This window comes from Bos grunniens, chromosome 1 (genome assembly GCF_055505025.1).
Source record: "Bos grunniens cultivar Pamir isolate PY7600 chromosome 1, Bosgru_T2T1.0, whole genome shotgun sequence".
In the NCBI taxonomy this organism is placed as follows: Eukaryota; Metazoa; Chordata; class Mammalia; order Artiodactyla; family Bovidae; genus Bos; species Bos grunniens.
Genome location: NC_141165.1, coordinates 73,025,793 through 73,042,971, shown reverse-complemented (window position 1 = coordinate 73,042,971; position 17,179 = coordinate 73,025,793). Strand labels below are relative to the sequence as shown.

Sequence of the window (17,179 nt, the reverse complement as noted above, 5' to 3'; positions counted from 1 at the left end):
GGGGGAATTCCTTGGTGGCCTAATGGCTAAGGTGCTGCACTCTCAACGGAGGGGCCTGGGTTCGATTCCTGGTTAGGGAATTCAATCCCACATGCCACAACTAAGAGCATGCTGCAACTAAAGATTCTGCATGCCACAACTAAGACCTGGCACAGCCAAATAAATAATAAATAAAAATAAATATTTAAAGTTTTTTTGGGGATTATTAAAAAAAGAAGATCTGGTGTTTGGTATACAGTTGGGCTTCCCAGGTGGTGCTGGTGGTAAAGAACCTGCCTGCCAATGCAGGAGAGATCCCCTGGAGGAGGGCGTGCAACCCACTCCAGTATTCCTGTGTGGAGAATCTCATGAACAGAGGAGCCTGGCAGGCTATAGTCCATAGGGCTGCAAAGAATCAGACACGACTAAAGTGACTTAGCACACAGCACAGGTGCTGTATAAAGAATATGGTGTCAGACTGTTATAAACACGGGACTGAACAGGCTTACCAGAAGGTCAGCTTTCCAACACCTCCCTCTTCCACCTATAGATATGGAAGGGAAGTTAATTTCTAGCTCTTAGAAGTGACAAGTTCTTGATAATCATCCAGCCAAGCTATTTAATTTGTACTCCAAAGAAACTCACGACCAGAGAAGGTGATGACTTGACTGAGCACCCTAGGACAGAAGCAATGAAACTGGAGATGGAAGAGGAACCTGAGTGAACTACGCCTGTTTGTGACTCTCTCTACTCACTGTAGATACTACAAGGCATGGACATCTCAGATTTCCATCTGTTCCTTTCCTTCGCTGATGTACACAACTTAAATCAGGAGGGTTCCCTCAGGGCAGGTGGGATCATTCAGATATGAGCAGGCCCTGAGGAGTCCTGGGGCCTTCCCCAAAGCCTAGTTACTGGCTTGTGAAATGGGCAGTTACATCTCACTGATTCTTAGTTCCATCCTCTACAAAACAGGGATGGTATTGGGGGAGAATGGATACACATGTATGTGTTTGGCTGAGTCCCTTTGCTGTCCACTTGAAACTGTCACAACATTGTTAATTGGCTATACTCCAATATAAAATTAAAAAGTTAAAAAAAAAAGGATAACAGTACTTACCTCTTAGGATTGCCATAAAGATTAAATAAAATAACTCACGTAAAATTGCCTGCAACTCAGAAACAATAGTAGATCTATTTCTAAACTTGTATAAAAGTGATTTAAAAGTGCCTGTTGTAAGAGGAAAATATAGTTTTGCTCATATAATACAATATGTAATATATAACAATTTATTACTAAACTTGGAAAAATATAAAATATATAGTTCTAAAGAAATATATTGATTACCACTGAATATTGGTGACTAGAAGAGAATAAAGCATCACAAACTGACTGGTAAATTAAGTCCCTTACTGTACATGTCATATTGTAAAAGCAAATAATGAAACTGCATTTTATTTGTTTGTACCAATAAGTAAGTTATAATATGAAGTACATTAGGATAAATTTCTGCATAGTCTATAGAGTAAATATATTAATAAAAATGGGCACAAAGCAAGCAGCAATATAAAATAAACTTGAATGAATACAGGAGTTGAAGCACATGTAGCTAAACAAATATTTCACTAAAAACTAGCACAAAATATAGGAGCATATTATTGCATTGGCAGGAATGTCAATATTATGTGGGCAGTTACATCAAGTTGTTCACAGAAAGTTAGTATACAAAAAAGCAACAAAGAAACCAATTGAATTTCAATAGAAATCTCATCTGATACCCCACAACAATGGGCAGAAACAAAAAAGTGACAAAAAGTGACCAAACAGGCTTCTTAGGAGTTTACTTTTTATCCTCAGAACCCAGGAAGCCTTCTCCTTTAACTCCCACCAAACAAACCCTCTGCCTCTGCTGCATCCTGGCAAGTCTCTTCATCATTAAGTGTCACTGCATTAAAAACAAAGCCAACACTCCTTCAAATCAGCAACTCCATGTTTTTAGACTGATTTCATCACTATCTTTTGCTTTGTAAGAGTATGTTTACTATCAACCCTAGGCTTCTCTTCTAGTTTTCAAATATTTGTAATTTTTTTTGGTTGTTGCAAGATCTGAATAGTATCTGGCAACTTTATTATGGTCTTTCTCACTAGGTCTTAAAAAAGCCTAAGACTGACGCTCGTGTTAGAAAATAGCTGATACTGCTTTTGAGCCAATAACTTATATAATAAATAATTTAATTTTTTTTAAAAGAGAGAAGTATAATGTGAAATAGAAATTATTACAGGAATAATGTAAATTCTACACCCATCAATTTGGGGACTTATAATCTTTTAAAATAACTCCTAAAGGGTGCTGCACCTCACCAGTAGGAGGGAATAATAATTGCCATTGATTGATCATCCGTTACATCCCTTCCCTCTTAGTTTTGAACTTTCTATTGGTAGCACTTAAGTCAACATGGGATGATTTTTAGATGCCTCTTTCAGTGGAAAAATATATAGTATACATTAATTAGCATGATCATTTAAATCATTTATGCACATAGCATCATTGAGGATGGTGACTGCAGCCATGAAATTAAAACATGCTAGTTCCTTGGAAAAAAAGCTATGACAAACCTAGACGGCATATTACAAGGCAGGAACACCACTTTGCCAACAATAATCAAAGCTATGGTTTTTCCAGTAGTCATGTACGGATGTGAGAGTTGGACCATCAGGAAAGCTGAGCACTGAAGTTGATACTTTTGAACTGTGATGCTGGAGAAGACTCTTGACACTTCCTTTGACAGCAAGGAGATCAAAACAGTCAGTCCTAAAGAAATCAACCTTGAATATTCATTGGAAGGACTGATGCTGAAGCTGGAGCTCCAATACTTTGGCCACCTGATGTGAAGAGCTGACTCATTGGAAAAGACCTTGATGTTGGGAAAGATTGAGTGCAGGAGGAGAAGGGGAGGACAGAGGATGAGATGGTGGATGACATCAGTGACTCAATGGACATGAGTTTGAGCAAACTCAGGGAGAGAGTGAAGGACAGGGAAGCCTGGCATGCTGCTGTCCATGGGGTCACAAAGAGTCGGACACAACTTAGTGACTAAACAACACTGCACATATACATCATTTAAAGCTCAGAAAACTATGTTTCCAATAGTAGCCTAGTAGCCTAAACGTAGCTATAACTTATTTCGGTGTTTCTTAAAATGTGAGCCATGGAACACCTGTATCAGAATCCACTAGAGGTGTGTGTTAAAAATGGAGGTTCATAGTCTCCATCCTGTTTTCTCCTCCAAAGTCTACTGAATTAGATTATCATTTTTAACAAAGTCCCCAAGTGATCCTGGGTCCAGTAGAGTTTGCCAATATCACATTGGTCTTCCTCCTTCCATATCTCAGTGAGCAGGTAAAAGTCAGCTGAACAGAACAGCCTTTCTCTCAGGTATTCACCCAGGTGGCAGTTTTTGCTTTGCTAGAATTCATAGGTTCTTTAAGATTGTATTTGAACTTTGAATTATGATATTTACTGCAGACCCTTCTCTTCAATTACTTCCTTGAACAGTTCTCTAGAGAATCACCATTTTACTCCCCAATTCCCTCATCAAGGCCACACACACAGCATGGGCTGCTTTGCCCAGTATATCAGGTTCATTCTGACCCATCTGTGGTCCAGGATAAAGAAATCCTTGTGAGAGGGGTCATGCTACCAGGACAGCCTCTCTCCATGGCTCAGACAAGGCTTGGAGAAGGGGAAATTTACAAAGACATTATAGAGAGCCATCTCACTCAGGGAGGAGGGCTTTAGACATCCGACAGGACAGACAAACTCAAAGGTACTTGTTTTTGAAAGAAAACATAAATTAAACTTAATGAGGCAGGGAGTTGGATGCTCTTTGTGACTGACTGATTTCCAATAAATTCAGGGCACCCATCCCAAATTCAGGGCAAGCTCTATATAACCAAAATCTAAGGTAAAGTCCGAGTTTCTATAGTATATTCTTTAGGGCCACTTTTGAATGCATTAACTATGGGAATCAGAACATTTAGGGAGCAGCTAGGCAAATGTTCCCTGGGTACCAGAGTGCCACTTAGGCATGAAGGGATATGGGAGGGTTCTGTTTGGCCATGCGGAAGATGCTATAGAATCACCTGAGTTTGTTCTGTTTTTTTTTGTTTGTTTGTTTGTTTTTTTGCCACAGAAGCAGTAAGCTTTCATTATAGGAGGCCATTTTAATCATTGCTGAGGTTTTCTTAAATGTCTATAAATGAGTCTGGGTATACAGCCGTGGGTCTGTAGCTCAACAGTAGCTGCATGTGAGAGTGGCCTTCCAGGGGGACTGTTCCTACAGCGATGATGCAAGCTGACTCATTCAAATATGGAAAGAAAATATTAGAACTTCTAACTAAAATACTGCATTATAGACGTCTACTTCTGTGTGTTTTTTTATTTGTTTGTTTGTTTGTTTTTTACTGCACTGTAGAGCTTGCAGGATCTTAGTTCCCCAACCAGGGATTGAAGCCAGGCTCTTGGTAGTAGAAGTGCAGAGTCCTAACCAATGGACCACCAGGGAATTCCCGGTGGGCTTTTTATATGTCTAGTGCCTGTATATAGATTATAAAAATAAACAGACATTTATTGAGGGTGTGTGCTCAATAATTTTTTACTGACTAGGGTGTATAATTAAAAAAATTTGAGATTACTGTCCCATAAGGTAATGGATTAGGTGAAAGCAGAATAATAATTCGATTTTAGTTTGCTGAATGATTTCTCAATTGTGTGATGTTTACTTGTCATTTAGCCACTGGTTTGGTAGCTAGGATTGTAAAACTATAACTAGGGGATAATCTGCTGCTGGTAATTAAGGAACTCCAAGACAAACCACTGAGTCATGGCTGTGATCAGATGCTTTTTATTTCTCCTTCCCTTAGGTGGAGGGGTAGTGGGAAAACTTAGGAGTCAGACACACCCATGTCTGACTAGGAGGAACTCTAAACTCTGCCTCTTATTTTTACTTTATGATTTTGAGAAAGTAAATTAACTTTTAAGCTAGCTAAGCCCCCAATTTTCACACTTGCATGATGTGCTGGTTATAAAACAAAATGGAAAAATGACATAAGCTAGCAGAGTGTCTGGTGCATAGTAAGCTCTCAACAAATGTTGGCTCCTAGCTTCTCAAATCTCTTGCTTGTAGACCAATCATCTATACTAAGAGAATTGCCAAGACTATAAGCTAGGGCCAAGTGAAGTAGGTGAGAACCACATGGCCTGGGAATTATTACATAAGACTTGCCAAACTGAAGAAAAAACAACCCTGCCAATAATAATGACAGGGACTCATGCCAGATGCTGCCAACTAAAAAGGAGCTCTTAAAAAAAAATAAATAAAAGATCTCTTTATTTACACAGAGAGCCTGGTACCACACCACTGCATGGAGGGAGATAAGAGTGAGCAGTCCCAACCTCTGGTGCTGGTCTTGGCTGGCCTCCAGGTCTGGGAGGAAAGACCTCCCATGGGAAGGAACACCTCCCACGCCTCTGCTGGAGTTCTACTGCCTGCCTGCTTGCAAACTCGGTATCTGCAAAGAGTCCCAGCTGAGCAGGTAAGCCACAGGTGACAGAGCAACACTTGCAGAGATTCTGCTGGGTCAGCCGACTTTTCCAGGCTTTTTTATGACAGGGTGGATGATGAAGCTTGCTTTCTTAATTTCTTGAAGGCAGAATAGGTGCTGGCGTGCTCAGTCGTCTCTGACTCTTTGCAACCTGATGGACTGTATGTAGCCTGTCAGGTTCCTCTGTCCATGGGATTCCCCAGAAAGAATACTGGGGGGTGTGGGGTGGGGTGGGGTTTTGCCATTTCCTGCTCCACAGGATCTTTCCTAACTCAGGGATGGAACTGCATTTCCTGTGTCAGAGGGTGTATTCTTTACCACTGAGTCACCTGGGAAGCCCAGCCAAGGTAGGGTTATCTTCCTATTCAGTTGGTTGTAGCCTAGGATGAAATAGGCCATGGGAGAGCCTGGGTGGGAGGGGCAATTCATTTTCAATAATAGACTTGATGAGTTTAAAAGTCACAGGACTCTTCTATTCCTCCAAAGCATAGTTTATAGATAAAACCTAAATAATGGCCCCAAAGATATCCTAATCTCTGGACTGTGCAAATATTATCTTATAATGGCAAGAAAGACTTTGTAGGTATGAATAAAAGATACTGAGGCAGGAAATTATCCAGGTGAGCCCTGAATGGAATCACAGGTGTCTATTCTCTCTCTCTCTCTCTCTCTCTATATATATATATATATACATATATTTTAAATTTTATTTATTTATTTTTGTATGTGCTGGGTCTTTGTTGCAGCTCTTGGGGGCTACTCTTCATTGTAGTGCAGGGGCTTCTCCTTGTGGTGTCTCCTCTTGTTGCAGAGCATGTGCTCTAGAGAGGGAGGGCTCAGTGGTTGTGGCACACAGGTGGCATGTGGAATCTTCCCAGACAGGGACCAAACCCGTGTCCCTTGCAGTGACAGGAGGATTCCTAACCACTGTATCACCAGGGAAGTCTGCAAGTTACAATTTTTAAAGGTTCACAGGTGTCTTTTTAAGAAAGAGGCAGAGGGGGACTTCTCTGGTAGTCCAGTGGGTAAGACTCTTCACTCCCAAAAAAGGGGACCTCGGTGTGATCCCTGGTCAGGGAACTAGATTCCACATGTTGCAACTAAGACCTGGCACAGCCAAATAAATAAATATTTAAAAAAAAAGAGGAAACAAAGTTCTACTATACAATACAGAGAACTATATTCAATATCCTGTAACAAACCATAATGGAAATGAATATGAAAAAGAATTATATATATTATAATATATATATATGAGACACTTTGCTGTAAAGATGAAATTAACAAAACATGGTAAATCAACTATACTTCAATACAATCTTTTTATGAAAAGAGCAAAGAAGCTATGGGAGATTGGACATAGAAGAAGGAGGCAAGTAGATACCGAAGCAAAACAGGTTTTGAAAATGGTGGAAGGCACCATGAAACAGGAAATGCAGCCCAAAAGTTTGTGGCATTTTGTAACAGCAGCCAAAACAACAACAACAACAACAACAACAACAACAAAACAAATACAGCACCTTAAATGTAATGAAGGTTTGTTTTTCCTGGAAGCTTTCCTATACATATAATCTCATTGAATCCATACCATGATTCTATGCCTTAAAGCCATAGTTCTGTAGATGGGGAAACTGAGGTTCAGAGAGCTTAACTAATGAATGGCCCAAGTTCACTGAGCTAATAATAAGTAGGGCAGTATAGGGTTTTGAACCTGTTTACTCTCATGTTAGAATTATTCTCATATTAGAAATTCTGTTAACAACTGTGCACTTTTGTTTTTTTGTTTTTAAATTTGAATTTTATTTTATTTTTAAACTTTACAATATTGTATTAGTTTTGCCAAATATCAAAATGAATCCGCCACAGGTATACTTGTGTTCCCCATCCTGAACCCTCCTCCCTCCTCCCTCCCCATACCCTTCCTCTGGGTCATCCCAGTGCACCAGCCCCAAGCATCCAGTATCGTGCATCGAACCTGGACTGGCGACTCGTTTCATACATGATATTATACATGTTTCAATGCCATTCTCCCAAATCTCCCTACCCTCTCCCTCTCCCACAGAGTCCATAAGACTGATCTATACATCAGTGTCTCTTTTGCTGTCTCATACACAGGGTTATTGTTACCATCTTTCTAAATTCCATATATACGCATTAGTATACTGTATTGGTGTTTTTCTTTCTGGCTTACTTCACTCTGTATAATAGGTTCCAGTTTCATCCATCTCATTAGAACTGATTCAAATGTATTCTTTTTAATGGCTGAGTAATACTCCATTGTGTATATGTACCACAGCTTTCTTATCCATTCATCTGCTGATGGGCATCTAGGTTGCTTCCATGTCCCGGCTATTATAAACAGTGCTGCGATGAACATTGGGGTACACGTGTCTCTTTCCCTTCTGGTTTCCTCAGTGTGTATGCCCAGCAGTGGGATTGCTGGATCATAAGGCAGTTCTATTTCCAGTTTTTTAAGGAATCTCCACACTGTTCTCCATAGTGGCTGTACTAGTTTGCATTCCCACCAACAGTGTAAGAGAGTTCCCTTTTGTCCACACCCTCTTAAACTTAAAAGCTTCTGCACAACAAAGGAAACTATTAGCAAGGTGAAAAGGCAGCCTTCAGAATGGGAGAAAATAATAGCAAATGAAGCAACAGACAAACAACTAATCTCAAAAATATACAAGCAACTCCTACAGCTCAACTCCAGAAAAATAAATGACCCAATCAAAAAATGGGCCAAAGAACTAAATAGACATTTCTCCAAAAAAGACATACAGATGGCTAACAAACACATGAAAAGATGCTCAACATCACTCATTATCAGAGAAATGCAAATCAAAACCACTATGAGGTACCATTTCACGCCAGTCAGAATGGCTGCAATCCATAAGTCTACAACTGTGCACTTTTGAATTTGTTGTTGTTCAGTTGCTCAGTTGTGTCCGACTCTTTGTGACCTCACGGACTGCACCACACCAGACTTCCCTGTCCTTCACTAACTCCCGGAGCTTGCTCAAACTCAAGTCCATTGAGTCAGTGATGCCCTCCAACCATCTTGTCCTCTGTCATCCCCTTCTCCTGCCTTCAATTTTTTCCAGCATCAGGGTCTTTTCCAATGAGTTGGCTCTTTGCATCAGGTGGGCAAAGTAGTATTGGAACTTCAGCTTCAGCATCAGTCCTTCCAATGAATATTCAGGGTTGATTTCCTTAGGATTGACTGGTTTGATCTCCTTGCAGTCCAAGGGACTCTCAAGAGTCTTCTCCAGCACAGTTCAAAAGCATCAACTCTTCATCATTCATCCTTCTTTATGGTCCAACTGTCACATCCATACCTGACTACCGGAAAGACCATAGCTTTGACTATACAGACATTTGTTGGCAAAGTAATGTCTCTGCTTTTTAATACATAGTTTAGGTTGGTCATAGCTTTTCATCCAAGGAGCAAGCGTCTTTTAATTTCATGGTTGCACTCGCTGTCTGCAGCGATTTTGGAGCCCAAGAAAATAAAATCTGTCACTGTTCCATTGTTTCATCATCTATTTGCCATGAAGTGATGGAACTGGATGCCATGATCTTAGTTTTTTGAATGTTGAGTTTTAAACCAGCTTTTTCACTCTCCTCTTTCACCTTCATCAAGAAGCTCTTTGGTTTCTCTTCACTTTCTGCCATTAGGGTGGTGTCATCCACATATCTGAAGTTATTGATATTTCCCCTGGCAATCTTGATTCCAGCTTTTGCTTCATCCAACCCAGCATTTCACATGATGTACTCTGCATATAAGTTAAGTAAGCAGTGTGACAATATACAGCCTTGAGGTACTCCTTTCCCAATTTTGAACCAGTCCATTGTTCTATGTCTGGTTCTAACTGTTGCTTCTTTATCTGCATACCAGTTTCTCAGAAGGCAGGTGAGGTGGTCTGATATTCCCATCTCTTTAAGAAGAGATGAGCTCCTTAATGCAAAATTCAGACTTCAATTGAAGAAAGCAGGGAAAACCTCTAGGTCATTCAGGTATGACCTAAATCAAATACCTTATGATTATACAGTGGAAGTGACAAATAGATTCAAGGGATTAGATTTGAGACAGAGTGCCTGAAGAACTATGGATGGAGGTTCATAACACTGTACAGGAGGTGGTGACCAAAACCATCCCCAAGAAAAAGAAATGCAAAAAGGCAAAATGGTTGTCTGAGGGGGCCTTACATATAGCTGAGAAAACAAGAAAAGTGAAAGGCAAAGGAGAAAGGGAAAGATATACCCATCTGAATACAGAATTTTGAAGAATACCAAGGATAAGAAAGTCTTCTTAAGAGAACAATGCAAAGACATAGAGGAAAACAATCGAATGGGAAAGACTAGAGATCTCTTCAAGGAAATTAGAGATACCAAGAGAACATTTCATGCAAAAATGGGCACAATAAAGGACAGAAATGGTAAGTACCTAACAGAAGCAGAAGAGATTAAGAAGAGGTGGCAAGAATACACAGAAGCACTATGCAAAAAAGATCTTAATGACCGAGATAACCACAATGGTGTGGTCACTCACCTAGAGCCAGACATCCTGGAATGTGAAGTCAAGTGGGCCTTAGGAAGTATCACTATGAACAAAGCTAGTGGAGGTGATGGAATTCCAGCTGAGCTAGGTCTAACCCTAAAAGATGATGCTGTCAAAGTGCTGTACACAATATACCAGCAAATTTGGAAAATACACCAGTGGCTGGGAAGGTCAGTTTTCATTCTAATCCCAAAGAAGGGCAATGCCAAAGAATGTTCAAACCACTGCACAGTGGTGCTCATTTCACATGATAGCAAAGTAATGCTCAAAATCCTTCAAGATAGGCTTCAACAGTACGTGAACTGAGAACTTCCAGATGTACAAGCTAGATTTAGAAAAGGCAGAGGAACCAGAGATCAAATTGCCAACATCCATTGGATCATAGAAAAAGCAAGAGAATTCCAGAAAAACATCTACTTCTGCCTCACTGCCTGTGCTAAAGCCTTTGATCCACTGTGTGGATCAAGACAGACAGTGGAAAATTCTTAAAGCGATGGGAATACCAGACCACCCTACCTGCCTCCTGGTCATTAAATGAAAGAAAAATGTTACTGCCCTTCTGCTGATGTGAATAAGTACTACGACAGTCATAGTTTGACCTCATAGGGTTGGACATTCTCCTGCCTAATATGAAGGCAGAGCTAGTTATATAAGCCTGATGTATACTTGAAGAATGAGGAAGAAGCTGATCTTTTCCTCTCTCCCCCATTCTCCTTTGATTATAAAATTGTAGCTCACCTAATCCCCCTTGCCTGCCTCCTTGCATCTCTCAGTTCAGTTCAGTCGCTCAGTCGTGTCCGACTCCTTGCGACCCCATGAATCATAGCACGCCAGGCCTCCCTGGCATCTCTCACAGCATCCTAAATTAATAAGTGTACTTCTTGCCTATTACTTTGCCTCTCACTGAATTCCTTCTACACTGAGACACAAAGAACCAGAGCCTCAGTATGTCCAGACACAAGGTGAGTGATTATAATTAAAAGACCATGAGTTTAAGTCCTTGTCTGGGTTCAGGCTGCGTTCCAGTTCTGGCACAAGGATTCAATTCCCAGTCAGAGGCGCACAATTTCAGTTCAGCAGTACATGTTGGTTTATTCTCCTTGGGATCCCCTTTGTCTACTTGAAAAAATTGCACGATATGAGAATTGTGTTAAGTTATTTGGGCAAAAATGAGGACTCCAGCCTGGGAGACAGTACCTCAGGTAACTGAGAAACTGCTTCAAAGAGGTGAGGGGAGAGGTCAATATATAGGGAATTTTGGTGAAGAGGGAGTTCATGTAATCAAGTACTTATCTTTGCAAAAGTTTTCTGCTAGTGATGAGGAGCTGATGTCACCATGAAGGGATTAAGTGCTTTTGTAGATATGAGGAGATGCAAGAATTGGGCTCATAATATCTGCTCCTGGAAATATCTATCTGAAGACCTGTTCTGCCAGTTTTCCAGAGCACAGAGTACTTCATTCTTGATCTCTACTTTGAACTCCCTTCAGGGGGTGTTGAAGGTCACAGCAGCTGTAGCAACACATGATTTAATCATTGTAGAGGTAGATGGCAGGTGCTCATGGCAAGTGACAATTTGTAGCTGACAGCTTCTACAGACAGTTTTCATAGCTTTCTGTCCTTTGCTAATGAAACGGAATTCCCCTAGAACCAAGTTCCCCTGCCAAGTTTATGATTAACCTCTCTATCCAAAGCTTTATTCCCTTTCTCATCCTGCATCTGTTTCCCTCAGGATTGAGGGGTATCAGAGAAAAAGCGTGGGGGAGGTTTGAAACAGCAGGACCCAGTGGGGCCCTCTTGGGTACCAAAGCCTCTCTGTGTTCCTTATTTCTTGTGTGTAACAAAAGACTTTAGTCTTTTAGATCTTTCTGAAGTTGCAAAACACAGGCCCATGCAGTTACTAATTAGGGGAGTGAGGGTATGCAGAAACAAAGGAAAAGTAGTTAAACAAGAAAAGCAATAACGGGTCAGTGGTAAAGCAGAGTCCCGGTTCCTCCTCAAAGGATACACATAACATTTGGACAGGTATCTCTGAAGCTGTTCCTCAGGAAATACGATCCCTACCTGAGGCAGAGGATGCTGGCTACTGCTGCTGAATCCAAGCACTAGACGCATACTGGATGGAACCAGAAGGCTCGTGATTGAGAGCCCTGAAATACCACCCTGTTGCCTCACTACTGCCCCATCAGAAGCCCTTGCTCCAAAGGTTGTCTTTAAAGACACTCCCCTGAAAACAATCAGGGAGTTTGGATCTTTCGAGCACGAGCCACCCACGTTCTTGGCTCGAACCTGCAATGAGGGCTGTACTTTCCTTCACCACAACTGGTTTCAGGAAACTAGCTTTACTGTGGGTGGGTGAGCAGACCCAAGTTTGGTTTGGCAGCAATAAGACAATTTACTTTCTGAGTTGTAAAATTTTGTTACATCAGCTCCTATTCTCTTTGTTATGACAGATTTATACCTTTCTCTCACTGATGTGTTGGTGAGGACTTGAATTGGAAAGGAGATAAATGTATGTGATCAATCTGTTTAATTAGAAATTAGCCTTTACTTTGGGTGATTCAGTTCGTCTTTAACCATGTTTTTTCAGGGCAACAAATAATGGAATTAAAAAATTCTCCCCCACCCCTCCTAAATTTTTTTTTCCCATGATCTTTTTAATTTTAAAAAGGAAGTTTAGTTCTTTTAAAGTTTTGATTGATATATTTATACATTGTATTCAATGGAATCCTTTTTATTACTGCCATTTTTATAGCACATTTAAAAATCTTCACTTAATTCCATGTAGATGTTACTGAAAACAAGTTCTTATGCCTGACACACAGGAAGGCCAAATGAATCAAAACATTCAAGTTTGGAGCAGAGAAAGGTATATTGCAGGGGCAAACAAGAACAGGTGGCTTGTGCTCAAAAACCTCAAACTCCAGGGAGTTTCTATAGGCAAAATGTGGGATGAGAGCTTCAGGGTATGTGGCTTTCTTCTGACTAGGTGGTGGTGAAATAACAGGGCAGTGTTTCAGGAATCTTGTGCTCAGCCTGAAGTTACCATCCTTCACCTGAGCAGGAGCTTTAGTTCCTACAGAAGAACTAAAATATATTGCTATGTATATTCCTTTTCCAAATAGGAAAAGGAGTAGGTCAAGGCTGTATATTGTCACCCTACTTATTTAACTGATACGCAGAGTACATCATGAGAAATGCTGGGCTGGAGGAAGCACAAGCTAGAATCAAGATTGCCAGAAATATCAATAACTTCAGATATGCAGATAGACACCACCCTTATGGCAGAAAGTGAAGAGGACTGAAAAGGCACTTGATGAAAGTGAAAGAGGAGAGTGAAAAAGTTGGCTTAAAGCTCAACATTCAGAAAACTAAGATCATGGCATCCGGTCCCATCACTTCATGGCAAATAGATGGGGAAACAGTAGAAACAGTGGCTGACTTTACTTTTCTGGGCTCCCAAATCACTGCAGATGGTGATTGCAGCCATGAGATTAAAAGATGTTTACTCCTTGGGAGGAAAGTTACGACCAACCTAGAAAGCATATTAAAAAGCAGAGACGTTACTTTGCTAACAAAGGTCCGTCTAGTCAAGGCTATGGTTTTTCCAGTGGTCATGTATGGATGTGTACTGGACTATAAAGAAAGCTGAGCGCCAAAGAATTGATGCTTTTGAACTGTGGTGTTGGAGAAGACTCTTGAGAGTCCCTTGGACTGCAAGGTGATCCAACCAGTCCATCCTAAAGGAAATCAGTCCTGGGTGTTCATTGGAAGGACTGATGTTGAAGCTGAAACTCCAATACTTTGGCCACCTGATGTGAAGAGCTGACTCATTTGAAAAGACCCTGATTCTGGGAAAGATTGAGGGCAGGAGACAACAGAGGAAGAGATTGTTGGATGGCATCACCGACTCGATGGACATGGGTTTGGGTGGACTCTGGGAGTTGGTGATGGACAGGGAGGCCTGGCGTGCTGCGGTTCATGGGGTCGCAAAGAGTCGGACATGACTGAGCGACTGAAATGAACTGAATATTCCTTGGGGAATATTAAGATGTATATTAAAAAGCAAAGATATCACTTTTCTGATAAAGGTCTGTATAGTCAAAGCTAAGGTCTTTCTGGTAGTCAGGTATGGATATAACAGTTGGATCATAAAAAAGGCTGAGTGCGGAAGAATTGATGCTTTTTGAACTGTGCTGGGGAAGACTCTTGAGTATCCTTTGGACAGCAAGGAGATCAAAACAGTCAATCCTAAAGGAAATCAGTCCTGATTACTCATTGGTGGGACTGATGCTGAAGCCGAAGCTCCAATACTTTGCCACCTGATGCGAAGAGCCAACTCATTGGAAAAGACCTGATGCTGGGAAAAATTGTAGGCAGGAGGAGAAGGGGACGACAGAAGATGAGATGGCATCACTGCCTCAGTGGACATGACTTTGAGCAAACTCAAAGAGATGGTGAAGGACGGGGAAGCCTGGCAAGCTGTAGTCCATGGGTTCTCAAAGAGTTGGACTGAGTGATTGAACAACAAAAACATATTCCATGAGGAGGAACCAGGCCCCTGCACTCTGGCTCTGCCTTTGTTTCTTGACTATTCCTTCCTTGTTTATGCATTCCGTCCCTTCCCTGATTAGTAACTATTTGAATCTGCCCTTTGGAACTCATGGAAGGTCAAGGAGGCTGAATGCAGCCTGTTTCCTACAAACAAGAAATGGAGGACACAGAAAGGATTTATACCCAGGAGAAATCCACAGGCTCTTTGCTCCATTTAATAGATGACTATCAAATGTTTTAAATACAGTTCTTTAGTTTTAGTCCTCTAAATACTTTTATTCCATAACCTTGAATTTGAATTAATTATTTTAAGCCATCCCTGGAGGGTCTGTCAATATTTTCCAGCTGGATAAATTCATTTTATCCTTCCTAACAAAAACAGTAATAATATCCATCTGAAAGTTTACTGTTTTAAAAGTATCTTCATGCATACCATACCATTTTCTTCTCCCATCACTGTAAGGAAGGCAGTGAGGATATTTTCCAAATCAACAACAGGGGAATAACCAGAGGTTGGGAGGAGTGACTCACCTAAGTTCACGTAGCCAGTGGAGTCAAAGCCAGGCCCAAGTCACCCAGCTGTTTAAGGTGCTCTTTCCACTTATAAACCTGCTGACATTTGCTTCTCATGCTAATAAACTAATCTCCCACACATTATTCCCTACTGTACTACCCCACAAGTCAAACCCTTGGAACCTCAAGTTCAATTTACTGAGTCTGTTTCTTCTGCCTGACTTCCCCCCACCCCTACCCCATTTGAACACACTGACCTTCTGTTGTGCTTTTCCTTTTGTCCTACCTCCCTGAGTGTATCTCTGTGTTACTTACTGTTCAAATTTCTCAGACTGATTTTCAAAGCCTTCCAAAATCTAATAGCTACCAGTTATCTGGTGTTTTCTGTATGTCAAGCGCTATACTAAAAACTTCACACATACTAATTCATTTAATTTACTTACCTATTCAGTGAGATAAGCACTGCTATTATATTACCATTCTCACTTTAGAAAGGGGGATAGTGAGGCAACATAAAGATGAAATAGCTTCCCTGGTAGCTCAGTGGTAAAGAGTCTGCCTGCCAATGTCAGAGACGTGGGTTTGATCCCTGGGTCAGGAAGATCCCCTGGAGGAGGGCATGGCAACCCACTCCAGTATTCTCGCCTGGGAAATCCCATGGACAGAGGAGCCAGGTGAGCTACAGTCCACAGGGTCACAAAAACTCAGACACAACTTAGTGACTAAACAACAATAATTTGCAAAACTAGCCACACACCTAATGAGTGCCAGAGCTCAGGGTTTGAAACCAGGTAGTTAGTGGACCTCTGGAGCTTTGCAGATCCCATAGTCTCACTTCCAGCTGTTAAAATGTGTCATACAAAAACCCCATCTCCACTCCAGCCTGAAATCTGACCGGAAATTGCAAAAAGCAACTAGTTCACTTTTCATTTTCCCACATCTTAGATATCCAATAACTCTTGTGGGTAACAAAGACTAACCTAGGATTCTCCACTTTTTGCTCACCACCTGACTTCCTAAAGAAGTTTGACCTGTGGTCAAATTGTTGCAGAAGTTGAGATTGAGGTTGAAAGATGAAGCAATTTCAGAAGTTTGGGCATAGAAGGGTGAAGGAAGCTGCTGACAGCTGGAGCTCCTTGGGATGCCCAGCTGTATTCTTAGACTTTCTGTCTAGTCGGTAACATTTTGTCTAGGGCATAAAACCACAGATTAAAACATCATTTGCCGCCACCTAGTGTTAAAGTGAACAAATTGCACCTATTTAGATTGGTTTCTCTTGTAACGTCTCAGTAGTAGACTTTCCATGAACTGGAGAGATAAGACACTTATTTTTGCAACTATATACTTTTTCCAAATTTACTTTTATGTGACATGATACTTGAATTGTTTGATACCAGGATCCATGATTCAATTAAGCATTTTTTGGACAAATATTTGTGTGGAATTTATATACATTTATCAGTTTCTCCTGTTTGTATCACAGAGATGTCCTAAGACTCTCTTGTCCTAAGACTCTCTTAGATATCTCTTAGATATCTAAGATGTGGGATGATGTACTTGAGAACACTTTGTATATGATATGATTGCCAGGGGAGGACAGAGCTAGGAGGTCATGGATAAACTGAAGGAGAGAAGTGCTTTATAATTATGGCAAGATAAGTCATTAATAATGACAGTCAATACTTTCATGGTGTTTATGGTGCCAGGTCATGATCTAAACACTTTTAATGTATTAACTCCATCTTCCCAACAACCCTATGAAGTAGGTCCAATGACTGTCTCCATTTTAAAGGCCAAGAAATGGGGGCATACAGAAATTTAGTAACTTACTCAAGGTCACACAGCTAAGTAAGTAGCCAAGCCAATATTTGACCTTTTATGCATTTTGGCTACAGAATCCATAGTCATTAGGCAACATTGCCTTAAACATTAACATGCTAGCAGTTATAGTTCCCACTATAGAGCAACTAC

The 17,179-nt window shown here is 40.8% G+C and overlaps 1 protein-coding gene and 1 long non-coding RNA gene across 4 annotated transcripts in view; one reads left to right on the top strand and one right to left on the bottom strand.

Annotated features, from left to right (window-relative positions):
* LOC147379610 (uncharacterized) overlaps positions 1-12,316 on the bottom strand; it is a 40,888-nt gene extending 28,572 nt beyond the window's left edge. For both annotated transcript variants that reach the window (XR_015162197.1, XR_015162196.1), the window contains exon 1: positions 12,206-12,316. This is a non-coding gene — a long non-coding RNA (uncharacterized LOC147379610). The remainder of the gene's footprint in view (positions 1-12,205) is intronic.
* Positions 1-17,179, top strand: part of LOC147379608 (uncharacterized) — a 129,353-nt gene that overhangs the window by 15,924 nt on the left and 96,250 nt on the right. For both annotated transcript variants that reach the window (XR_015162193.1, XM_086395766.1), the window contains exon 2: positions 5,382-5,575. Coding sequence is in view for 1 of the 2 variants with exons in the window: in XM_086395766.1 (XP_086251892.1) it covers positions 5,405-5,575 (171 nt within the window). In the remaining variant the exon portion in view is untranslated. The remainder of the gene's footprint in view (positions 1-5,381; positions 5,576-17,179) is intronic.